At 42.9% G+C, this 12,728-nt stretch overlaps 1 protein-coding gene across 2 annotated transcripts in view; it reads right to left on the bottom strand.

The window, feature by feature from the left end:
• Positions 1 to 1,725: 1,725 nt before the first annotated feature.
• Positions 1,726 to 12,728, bottom strand: part of CBX7 (chromobox 7) — a 61,620-nt gene continuing 50,617 nt past the window's right edge. Inside the window, exon 6 of one of the 2 annotated variants that reach the window (XM_078683502.1) lies at positions 1,726 to 8,776. In XM_078683502.1, the coding sequence (XP_078539628.1) occupies positions 8,619 to 8,776 (158 nt within the window). In that variant the 3' untranslated portion in view covers positions 1,726 to 8,618. Of the gene's footprint in view, positions 8,777 to 9,841; positions 10,617 to 12,728 lie in introns of those variants that run through there. The other variant, XM_078683510.1, reaches the window with a different exon arrangement.

Raw genomic sequence — 12,728 nt, 5'->3', positions numbered from 1 at the left:
GTAGGTGCTCAATGTGTTCGCATAGGAAGTTATTGTTGGTATCAGTCTTGAGTGTTCACTCTGAAGGGAGGGCTTGGCAGGTGCATCCCTATATGAGAAAGTATTGCAGAGTGGGAGGGGAGGTGGAATGTCTTCAACGGGACTCATGATAGGGGAGATGCAGCGATTCAGACTTGATAACGGCGAGGAGGGTGGACCATTTAGCCCACCAACCGGGTGGGAGTAGGGTTGTATGATTTGCGGGGCTACTATAGTGGATGGAGATTCCTCTGGGACAACTAACTGGTATGTGGAAGAGGGCGAACTAGGGCTATTCCAAATAAGAGAGGGAGAGGAGCAGGACAGGACAACTGACCTAGTAGGGAGAGTCAGAGAAACAGAGGATTTAGCAGTCACAGCTGTTTTGAGGGTGGGGAAAATATGGTCCATCTTGGCTAGGTGAGACTTAGAGGCTTGTATGAGAAGGATGCCTTTATTGTAGAGAGTAATGGTGGCATTGGCTCTGAGAAAGAGCGAGGGTGATGTTGTTAATTTGAGACCATGAGGTGTTTTCCTCGAGTCTTTAATTCGGAGCAAGGAGAAGATCTTCAGGCAGCAGGCCCTTTTTCTAGTGTAAAAAATTAGGTCATTAGAGAGAATACCCTTTTTAGGACAGACATAGAAGATTAATGTTTCAGGTCTAAATTAGAGTAGTCTGCGTTTGTATTTTTTTTGCAGCATTTTTAGTGAGATTCGGTGGATAGTTGATAGTGAAGGCATTGGCTCCAATAAGGTTAGGAATTAGATCCATTCTGAGCGAGATCTAAGATGGGATTTATAATGGGGAGGCCACTTATCAAGTAAAAGGAGGGGGAGAGGGAGCTAAACTCAGAGGGCACATAGTGGTGACCGATGTTCCCTCTAATTTTTTTCCTCTGTGTGCGGCAGTGGAGGGTCTCTGTGCGCTGCAACCATGGCTATGTGCGCCAGGAACCAAACCGCGCGTGTCTGCGGTGCCATATGCCACTCGTTTTTGGTGCCCTTCTGCCCTCGTCCCACTCGTTTTGTGTGCCCTTCTGCCCTCTGTCCCACTCGTTTTGTCCCTTTCTGTCCTGTGTTTCACTCGTTTTTCTCTTGTTTTTGGTGCCCTTCTGCCCTCTGTCACACTTGTTTTTGGTGCCCTTCTGCCCTCTTTCCCACTCATTTTTGGTGCCCTTCTGCCCACTGTCCCACTCGTTTTTGGTGCCCTTCTGCCCACTGTCCCACTCGTTTTTGGTGCCCTTCTGCCCCACTCGTTTTTAGTGCCCTTCTGCCCTCTGTCCCACTCATTTTTGGTGCCCTTCTGCCCTCTGTCCCACTCATTTTTGGTGCCCTTCTGCCCTCTGTCCCACTTCTTTTTTTCACTGTTTTTGTGCCCCTTTTGCCTCCTGTTACGCTCGTTTTCCCTGCCACTGTGGCCTTTTGTTTAAGTATTGATGTTAATCAGAGCCCCTTCACGGGCTCCGATTAACAGCAATACTTAAACAAAAGGCCAGAGTCTGCCCCGCGCTTCCCTAACAAAAGCGTGGGCAGTTTCCAAACACAGCGTGTGTTTGCAAAGCCTTAAGACAGGCCTCAGGGCACCCGGGCAAATTATTTCAGCCACCACAGTTTGGACCCTAATGCTCTCATCTGCTCGGTGGTCCTCCAGGTGGGAACCGCACTTTGAAGACAGCCATGCAAAAATAAGACACCACACACGTAACCTTGAAGTTCTGCATTTAATAATCAAACAAATAATTTTCCCCACAGTCGCATAGAATTTTCTACATAAATAGACAGTCTATATGTACCTTTACTGCATCCATACAAAAATATAGTAGTAACCTCTCTTCGTAAGCAAGCAGAAAACACAAAAACGCCTGCCCAGTCTCCCTAGTCATCCCAGCCCACCCCTGAGCAAGGTCTGGCAAGGAATGTGACCACACACTTCTCTTAAAGCAGTAAGTCTATTCGAAGCAGTAAGAAACGATATTGTTTTTTTCCGGTCTAGTCTCCCTCTTTTCTTTTTTAATCCTGGTAAATCTTGCTTCAACTTGCTCTTTAAAATAGTGGGAATTAAGGTAGCTAGCATCATCTATCTTCCATGTTCCCTGTGTTTATAAACCTCTCCTCCGTGTGTGAAGAGTTCACTCCTCGCTGGTTTAGGGCAAGTGTATTGGACGAGCAATTTAATGTTAGCAAATTTAAGGGGCTGGACTAAAGATACCAAAACTTAAATGACCATGTCTATGTAGTAGTGCCAGAGAACTCTAAAAAATATGGTTCAGTCAGTGGGCATCCCACAGTTATTCCATGTATGCAAAAAAGCAATTAATGTAATAGTTCTAGCCCAAGGTGAGAGACAATTGAAAATGCCTCACTGCTGCAGGCTGGTGATCACATCGTCAGTTTCCTTCTGTCTATGGCTTAATTCGGCCAGCACAAATACAAGTGTTGTATAAACCATCCATTGTACAAGAAAAAACAGGTGTTGAAAACCGGTACCAGTGAAAAACCAGTTTTGAGGCTGAAGTAAAGAAAGGCTTCTGCTTTCAAGTGCTGGACACCTGTATTGGTGAGGCACTGAATAAACGAGTTTAGTTCTAAGAAGAATCACAGTGCATTTGATACATCAGAACAACCCACTGTCCCCCAAAAAGGCTTAAAGAAACAACCATCCCTGCCACACAAGGGATAATGTAAAAGCTGAAGAGAGATAATGAGAAAGCCTACTCTGCTTGACCTTTCTTAGATTAAGGAAGCAGTAACACAGTCAAAGATGGCGCTGCTAGTAAACATCCTTAAAAGGGGGGCACCATTTGTTTCTTTTTCAAAGGACACTCCAGTTTTTCACATAACATTAACTTTGTGTTCAAGTGCTCAATTCCACTATTATATATACATCACACCTCCTCCAGAAGGTCCAGTAGCAGCATATTTTTGCTTTTTTTTGCATGGAAAGGTCAACATTGACTTTTTATTATTTTCTTTTCGAAATATCCAAGGGATAGAATCCCCTTATTTCTCTAAAATAACCAAATGAAACAATGCAAACGAGTTGAGTGCTCTTCCACACAACCCACCCTCAAACAAAACTGCTCTAGAGCAGAAATAAAAAAATCCCTTACTCTAAAAAAATAAACACACAAACACTAGACTGACTGGTGATGAGAGGCTTGAATGCAAATATCCTAGGAGGCGGAAATAAGTAATTGTATCCTGCTAGCTGGAGGCCAAAGGAGTTTCAAACGTACTGCAGTTTATTCATATGGAGAAACGTTAATGCCCCGTTTTAAGTGCTGATAAATAAACTGTATATACATTTATATATAGTCTATTATGTATATAGTGCAAGGCTAATTTGGGGCAGGCTAGTCACATTTCTTTCCAGGCCCCATTTGCTCGAACCCCCCCCCCCCCTCCCCGCCCACCCCAAAAAATATACATTCAAGGCAGTCTCTTTAAAACAACCAATTAACACATTGCTTTCTGCGCAAAAGCTTTCCAATGAAAAACAAACATCAACTGAACATGAAAGTCTTCATACATAGAGTGCTGCAAAAAATGCACAGCAGACAATGAGTGAGGGAGAAGGAACGAGTCTGCTGCATGTAGGGAAGCACATTTATCTGGAAGGAACCGTTGGAAACCTGTTCTAAGCATACATACACCCGTTTTAGTCCACTTCATTTTCAAGTCACCTGAATTGCTTTATCAGACACAAAATTGGGACTATACTCTACAATTGGTCTTGTTAGTTTTACAAAACAGCGTCTGGTTATTAAAAAAGAAACAAGAACTGCATCCCAGCCTGGAATTAAATTGGCTAGCCCTGAAGCATGGATTCTCCCGGGTTGAGACACAACGCCCCCCATATACCAAGGTTGGCTCACCTACTTCCCATAAAACGGCCAGGAGATTTACAGGAAAAAGCCCCACTGGGGAAAAAAACATTCTTTCAACAGACAAGACTGAAATATATTGCGGATGGGATAAAGAGAACATTGGAGGAGGTAACAATATTTAAGACATATGTGACAGAGTGCAAGCTGTCAACAGCTGTCAACAGAACAGCCTGGTTTATTTACTGGTTGATGTTCTACACAAGGAGAACGAGGTGAACAACCCAGGTTACGCTTTTACTTCTGGATTTGGAACCCAATTTAAAGAGACTGGCAGCAGTGACAAACAGCAATAGCGGATGATAATCAGGAGCTAGTGGAGAGAAAAACAGCGAGGAACAAAAGGGAAACGCAATGGGGAGGCAGGAACTGTTGAGACGGGGGCAGAAAAAGATGAGCTGACAATGCAGAGATGACAATCAGTTATGTGCAGGAAAGAAAATGAAGGATGGATTGTTGCAGGGAGAATAAAGGGCAGAACTGATGAGGCGGATGCAAAGCTAAGGTTGGAAAGTAGAGCAGGAAATCATTACAAGAGTAGTAGGCTAAGGTTTTTTTGGGGAGGGTGGGGGCAAAGAACTGGAAAGGGGAGGGAAGAAAAAGTACAGTCTGCATGTTGCAACCACGAAAATTCCTAAGGGCTTATTGAAAATGTGTTATATGACGTTTGCTAATGCGTTTCCCCCATGGAGGGAATGCAGAACGACAGTCCCCTCCGCATCAGACTCTGTTCATTCTCCCTGACTCTAGGTCTGAAACGGCACATTGTTCACTTCATATCACATTTCAGCCCCCGCAAAACAAATAAAAAATAGAGAGTTTACTGGACAAGACCTGGTGATCTGAGACTAATCTCACACATACAGATGCAGCTTCTAATAGGTGTCCTTTTACCCATCAGCTTTCAGAAAATAACCAATACTTTTGGCGCCCCCAGAGTATGGTTCTTACCCATCCCTAAAATAAATGTTTTCAGCCACCACTGTCCTCCTAAAGACCCTCAGTTCTTTACATTTTAACAAACTGAAAAAGGATTAACATTTGGTTCATACATCTAGTCATGATCTTTCAACTAACACGAATTGGAAAAAAAGTAAGTAGTTGGTTTCCCCCATTTTTGCAGTGGCTCACTTCAGTTTAATCAGTGGGTGGTGCTCCAGGGCTAAGTCAAATATTCAGGAAATCCACAGATGAAAGGGAGGGAGAGATGGCCAACTACCCCGGAACATAGGTCATTAAAACGGACAAACCTGGAACACCTCTAGGAAAAAACAGCTCGTTTATTGGCTCTCCATAGATCTCTTGTTGGTCATATCTTCAAATCTGACAGCATTTATAAGAGACTATTAGTCCGTCAGCAGCAACTAAATGGGAATTATCTCAGATAAGCCAAGCCTCCTTTATGCACAGAGGAACACGTTCTCTTTAAAGTTTAACCTAGTTCCAAGACAAGTTATCTCAACATTGATCAAGCAAACATTTAGAGCCTCTACTTTTTTTAATTTTTTTTAAGAAGACCAGAGGTCGCAAATTAATTTGTGGAAACACTGAATATTAATCCTTTAATTTGTGGAAAGATAAATATTTTGAATGGCAGATCTTCAGATTAATTTATCTGTACCATCTTCAAAAACATTGGTTATAACTTATTTCAGCTGTCCAGGCCTGTCTGATAGTTTCACATTCTTTTCATTTTACCCTTCTGTTCCTTTTTTATTTGCAAATTTACTGGTTCTCTGATATTTCAGCTCAGCCAAATCAAAGTTTCACGTACTGAACGGGCTTTGCTGAGCACCCTCTCTGCACTAAAACGTGTGTCTAAAAAGGTGGGCATCAGTTTGCCTCGAATATCTCATTCTGTTGCATTGGCTGTTGAATCTGCTGTGCTTCGGCCACCACCATTGGGTATCCGTCTTCTTTAACCCCTTCTACGCTCATGACGAGCTCAGCTCGTCATGAGCGTAACCTGCCGTGCGCTCATGACGAGCTGAGCTCGTCATGTAACGCGGTAATTTCAAAATTACCGCGTACAGCGGGAAAAGCCGCCGCAGCGATGCGGTTAAAAACCAACTGCCACGGTGTCTCACTAGACAATTAAACCATGGGCGGTCTTTACTTCCCTCCTGCAGTTTGACTGTGCTTGTGTGATATAGAAGTTATTTTGGGGTATTTGGGTTTGCATTTTTCAACAAATCCTATCCTGTGTTATTGGTTCCTGCATAGCTTTCACATACCCTACCTTGCACATGGGAGATGGCCCTCTCAGATGCTCATTCCCTATGAGGGTTTTCCTGGGACTCTACACATTGAACATTTTTCTCCTCCCTGTTGTGGCACAAAAAGAAGCACGTTACTTAACATGATAGCAGCCATTGTGTCAGTAATCACACATCTACTTTGCCCCCGATACCAAGGGTGGCACTGGGCCACTACTAGCATAAATGGAAGAATTGCCACCAACACAATTTGGCCTTTGTGTCAGTAGGGTCTCGGCGTAAGAAAGCCCTTTACATAATGGACGGCTGTGTCAGAGGAAGACTGCTTCAACACCAAGAGGGCATTGGGTGAATGCTGTGTGAAAGGAAGAGTGCCCCCAACACCGTAGGAGGTTCTAGGTCAGGGCTAACGCATATGGAAGAGAACCCCTAACACCAGAAGAGACAGTGGATCACTCCTTGAACATGTGGAAGGATGTCCTCAACACTATGGAGGGCATATGATCAGTACTGGCACAAACTAAAGAATGTCCTACCACTACGATTGGCAGTCCTAGCATCTTCTCTGCCTCACACACCATGCCTCTGCATTATGTTCAAATTTTAGAGACTTGATTGGTTCACAGTGTAGTTGACAAAGTACATGGTAAGACATTTCCAGAACAACAAATATTCAGATTATTAAAAAAAGTCTGGATGCAAAACAAAAACATCCCAAACTGACAAGAGTGAAATAGTAACTTGTTTATCAGAAATGCTGCTGTCCTCCCAAATGAAAAATCTGATTAGTCAAAAATAATCATCTCATTCATATGCCTGGGTCCCTAGGGTTAAGTACCCTTATCAAGAACATCTATAAAATATCTAATGCCGGATATTCTGAGGTGATGGCGAAAAAGGAGGCAGGTAATCATCAAGGGACAGAATACCACAAATGGAGGACAGAGGATAAACTCTGCCCGTATGCAAGGTTAGGAGGGGGTGGTTTTGAAATAGTTGGTCTTATAAAGATGTTGGGCCGAGGTGCAAAACCTTTCAGAAGACCTATAAAGCAAGGAACATTTTATAGAACTGTTTATATTATGCAAGAAAGGGTTGTAAGCATGGAACTTTACACCCACCGTCCTGCACTTTCAAAGGAAAATGTACCATATAATAAATTTAAAAAAACAACAACTTTTTAGCAGTAAACCAAATCTAGTACTAATGATAGCATTTGGTTTCTAACCAAGATTATGTTTGGAGAATGCAGCTCCCTTGATTAGCACAGTTTATTTCAAAATGGTCTTCTACATTTACCTTATTTGAAAGGTAACATATGCCCGTTTCAAAGGACAGATATTCCTTCGTAAATTAAAACAGGAGAATACATATTTGCTGCTGTTGGTCAGATCTACCAGAGAATTTCCCGTAGAGTAGCGCTCCAAATCAGGGGGGGCCAAGTACATGATACAGTCCAACCCTTTGAAGGTGAGAATAAATTATAAACACACACACTTTAAAGTACAAGTGCAGAAGCCAGTATTCAGAATCTCAAACTTAACGAAATGCTGGAAATTTCCACAGGCAATTAACCCCACTAAAAGTGCCTCAAACGCTGACATTTTTCTGCTGAAAATCATTTAGTTTCTTAATAGGTCTATTCTACTTAGAGTATGCAGACTGTAGAATGGAACTGGATCCAAGGCATTCAGGGTGGATTGTTCAATTGTGCACTACAACATTTATAACTTCTACCTGCTTGCGACAGCTTTCCATGCTTTTCTCCAACTTGAAAAAATAATAAAATAAAGAATGGCACGGTAGCCTCTGCCCAGTCCACAATCACCTACTTTCCTTGAAGGGAGGTGAGAGCAGATTTTTACAAAAACCAACAAAAGTTAAAGCCTGCACTCATACATTCAAATAGTGGCCATTTTTTATGTCAATGGAGGAAGCCCAGTATCACGGCTTCCTGTTCTGAAGAGGACTACAAATTCCGCCAGAAGAAATAACACTTCATGTCTTCTAGAAGACATTGATCTCTTCTAGCAGTAATATTCCTTCCAATTTCATAGAAGGTCCAATTTCATCCGATAGTGCTCTCGCAACATTTCATATTGATTCGCAGTGCCCATCTTTTCAGTCCCACATTCCTCTAGTTCCTATCTTCAGGATAAAATCAATTTTCCTGACAATGACATAACTTCCTAACTTACTGATGACACTGATTCGGTCCCAGATGCAGTGACAACACTGTTGGACAGATGATAAATCCCCTCCCACCCCTCCCCCCCCAGTGACCATACTTCCAGTCCAAAAGTACTACAATCCCTACTACTCTTTCAATTTCTAACTGATGCCGCAGCAGCAGCATCACTTGTTCTCTCTACGTGCACACACCAATCTCTCCTGTTGTAGTTTACAGATGAATGGGGGTGAACTGGGAGAAGCACTGGATACCTCACGTTGACAAAGGATTCCCGCTTTTTACTAAAAACGAAAAATATAGTTCCTCTTCTTAAATCTCCAAGCTTCTGTCACGAAAGAAGCCTTCAGCTGTCTGAGATTCCTTGAATGTCACGGTGATTGAGTTGGCCGTGATGTCAGTGACTGTGACTTCGCTAGGCATCAAGAGGGCAGGTTGCCATGGAGGGAGATTTGTGTTCTCTGAAACATCTAGAAAGAGAAAAACAATTGTTGAAAGACGTGGTCATGCAAATCCTGTGCAGAGGAAACAGCTGTACAAAATAATAATCTACGCAATCAGTGGTGGGAATGATGCAATTTCGATTTGCTGGTAGGTCAAGCCCTCAACTGGTCACCCATTTCACTCACTTATTGAGATTGGGCAGTGTGTTTAACTTTCCGCATATGTTACGAAGGATGCAAACACAGGGTACTATGCCAAGTGCAGGCATGAAGAGTGAGTTGAAGAGGAGCTTAGGTGCACGTACCTTTACCAACCCAAGACGGATCAAAAACTAGGGTGTCAGTGCAATTGTACCCATGGGGCCAGGGTTACAGTACACCAGGTTGGGTCATTGTACCTATATGGAGCATTGCGGATGTAGGCTGGGTCACTGCAACAAGTATTCCAAGAAGAGAATGGCTGTTAAACCCTATGTAAGGGAGGGGTGTTGTCGTGTCCTATGCGACATGCCGGGGAAGAGCAGGCTTGTTCCATGCTAGTTTGGGCCGCTATCAGTGTGGGGCATGCCAAGTAGGAGTAGATATATACAAGTGTGAGCTTGCTTGGAAGGGGTTGATGGGTGGACTATGCAGGACATGTTGGTCGAAATCTGTGTCCAACATGCACAGGGTGATTAAAGCTCATCGTATGGAGCATGCTTGAGAAGAGAAACTATTGAGAAAAGAGAAACTACTGTCATTGATTTCCAACCCGGCACCTTAGAAAAAGCATGCAAAAAAATCCCTTCCCCACTACCCCCATTACCAACATTCCACTCCAAGCAGAAAGAGCAAAGACACTTCTGCCAGCAGAAGGCTACGGCTCACAAAATTAACAGGTCTACCTCTTTGCTTGTAACTAGGAGTTTGTTTCTTTCCCAAGTGCCTTAACACCCTTTTTCTCACCACATAACCACCAGGCCAACTTACCCATGCTTCCAGATTCAGTTTTCAGATCCCACTGCTGCCACCAAATGTGAAGATCCACACTCGTTGCCAAGATGAGAGTATGCCCAGAACCAGAGCCCGATTTGGTCTTCCCAATGTCCATTCCCTGGCCACTAATCTTTTAAAAGGTTCTCAAGAAGAAAACACCATTCTCACAACTAAGGCTCTCCCCCCCCCCCCACCTTTACCATCGAGGGATACACAAAAAGTTGCAACCCAAAGGCAGCAGGTTAGTAAGTCCTCCAATTTTACAACTATACCCTGAGATGACGATGTCTTGCCAAGTAGGATCCACACCCATAAGCATTTTAATTCCACCCTCTGGTAGAATAAAAACCCGCTGATGCTTCTTTAGCAGATCAGCAATGTACGGATTTTAAGTTTACCCAAAAGTCTTTGGTGCCAAAACTAAACAGTTATGTTACTGAATGAAATTAACTATGGTGTGAATGCTTCGGTTAGACGAGCGACAGACAAAATGTAAAGATGGCACCAATTGCATTCTCAATTATAATAAATAAGTTACATAATATGGCCACAAGATGAAATGCTAAAATGTTGCCCTGTACAGGTAATGTGTGCAAAATTCAATGAGCATACTGGCGAAAGAGAAAATGATTCTAACAAGGGCAGCCTGCTTTGGTGAACATGCTCTTAAGGATACCAAGTTATACCTGCCACCTGGTAATCAAACTAAAATTAAAACTGCTCCATTTAAGTGTACACTGAAAAAAGCATATATAGATTACTTTTAAAAGGGTTAAAATAATAATAATGATTTAACAGCGGCACAAAGTTGTCTTTGGTAGGGTGTTTTCCGGAGGCTCCAGTTCAGGCGCGCCCATCTTGGCTCCGCGAAACCCTGCACGAGACGTCCTCTCTGTGTGCGGCAGGAAAAATTACCGAGCCAAGGTTAAATTGGCATATGACTGGGTGACGCCAAAACACCTTCTGTTAAGTTACCAAAACAATGACATTTCCCCACTGGTAACACTGGCGCCATCAAAGAAAAAGACACTTACCTGCAAAAAGAACTAGTTGATGTGAGCATGTTCTGTGTATTCACATGCTTAGGACTACCACAAATATAGGGGAAGGGGATACAGCATCTAATCAAGGATTCCCCAGAGAGAGCATTTTCTGCTCATGGAAATTCCTAACAGCCAATATAACATTTTTTCAATGTAAAAGTAGTGACTACATCAGTTAAAGTAACCCTATGACCATCATAGGGCGAAATAGTGACTATTCAAGTGTTTCAAGTGAGGTTAACAGCAGAAATGCAAGGAAAAGCTTCTCAATAGGCTGTCTCCAGGACTGACCACTTGATAGCTAAAGCAACACTTTCTCCCAGGTACAAAAGACATCATTAGAGCAATAAAGCTCATCAACTGAAAGAAAATGTTTAACTAGCGTGTAGGAAAGTTTCAATTCTATTAATACCCAGAGGCGAGGATATTCTTTACTTCCTTTGCTGGTCTATTATAGCAGCCAGTCTCTCGTTTTTGTTATCATTTCCAACTGTAAAAGCGAAACAACTTCCAGTTCCATGAACCTCCGGGAATGGCACAACAATAACAGTCCAATTAAAAACACATTTGTCTCAACAATATCCAATCAGGCTTGTCCAGGATCGGCAATTGTCCATACTCCATATTGTGACCTCCTCTTTCATCGCGCAAATCAAGTCTCAGTACTGCCCTTCTGATCCTATAAACTAAGTCACAAGTATGGATGATTCCAGTACAAAAAGTTGCACCACAAACAACAATTGCAAGAAAACCATTAAGAGGGTCCTGAAGAACCACAATACATTATATTATCTCAGAATCTATGTACTTACTAGTTATAGGGTGGGATCCATGAAAAAGATAGCCCTTGCCGGGAGGGATAATCCTCACACCTCCGTGTCCTTAATAGAATTAAAACTTTCCTACACGTTAGGAACAATTTTGATTCTATGTCAGGACCAGAAGCTAGGATTATGCTAGTTCAAAGCTTGCTCAACATCAAATGAGCCATATTCACCACTGGCTTAAAGTAGAATTTCTTAAAGGTAGACTTAGAGGATCAATCTGCTGCATTCATGATATCCTCCAAGAACGCTCCAAGTGTAAAAACCTTAGATGCCACAGTTACTCTAGCAACTGGGCTCCAAAAGCCGCTAGGTCAATACAACTACCTACATCAGCCAACAAACCCATCGGGCAATAGTAAGGGGAGGACACTGCCTTATGTGGTTTCCACGCCTCTCACTGAGAGGTCTGAACTCCTCAGACATTTCCTCATATGCTTTGAGGCATTGTACCACACAACTTTGGATAATCCTGAAAAGCTGGATATGAAATAGTCCTGGTGTTGGACTTTGTCTACCAATGGTAAACAACACCCCTAATGGGGAAAATATTCTGCCTGTTATATTCAGGGCTCTAAAATCAGAAACCTGTTTGCAGGATAGCAGGCATAACTGCATTGCCAGTTTCAGTGAAAGCTCCTTACGGGATAGGAATCTATTTGGTTGCCAGGACAAGAACAGACTGAGCACTTGGTTGAGGTCACAAAAGCACTGAATAGCGCGGTGCCAGAGGAAGAGACAACTTAACCCCTCTAAGAAGACTGCACAAAAAGGGAAATGCTACTTAGCAGTATGCATCTGTTCTTGGCATGTATAGCTGTAGATTCTCACACTTAGCATTAGATCGCCATCTGGTGTTGGGCTCGGATGCTTGCAGGTTGCTGTTGTCTTGGAAGAAGTCTTTGTAGTCGAGAGATAGGAGACTCCTCCCTTGGACAATAGTACGCATGGGCATCGACTCCATCCTTAGATTGTTTTTCGCCATGATGGAGTTAGTAGAAAGAAAAAAGGATGTCCATGTGTGTATATCTAATTAAGATAGAACTGGTACAGATAAAGGTCCCGGGGAGGCGGGTGGGCGTGTGAGAATCTGCAACTACATGCCAAGAACAGATGCATACTGGTAAGTAGCATTTT

This window comes from Lissotriton helveticus, chromosome 1_1 (genome assembly GCF_964261635.1).
Source record: "Lissotriton helveticus chromosome 1_1, aLisHel1.1, whole genome shotgun sequence".
Classification (NCBI taxonomy): domain Eukaryota; kingdom Metazoa; phylum Chordata; class Amphibia; order Caudata; family Salamandridae; genus Lissotriton; species Lissotriton helveticus.
The sequence above is the reverse complement of the archived record's forward strand: the minus strand, read 5'-3'. Positions and strand labels throughout refer to the sequence as shown.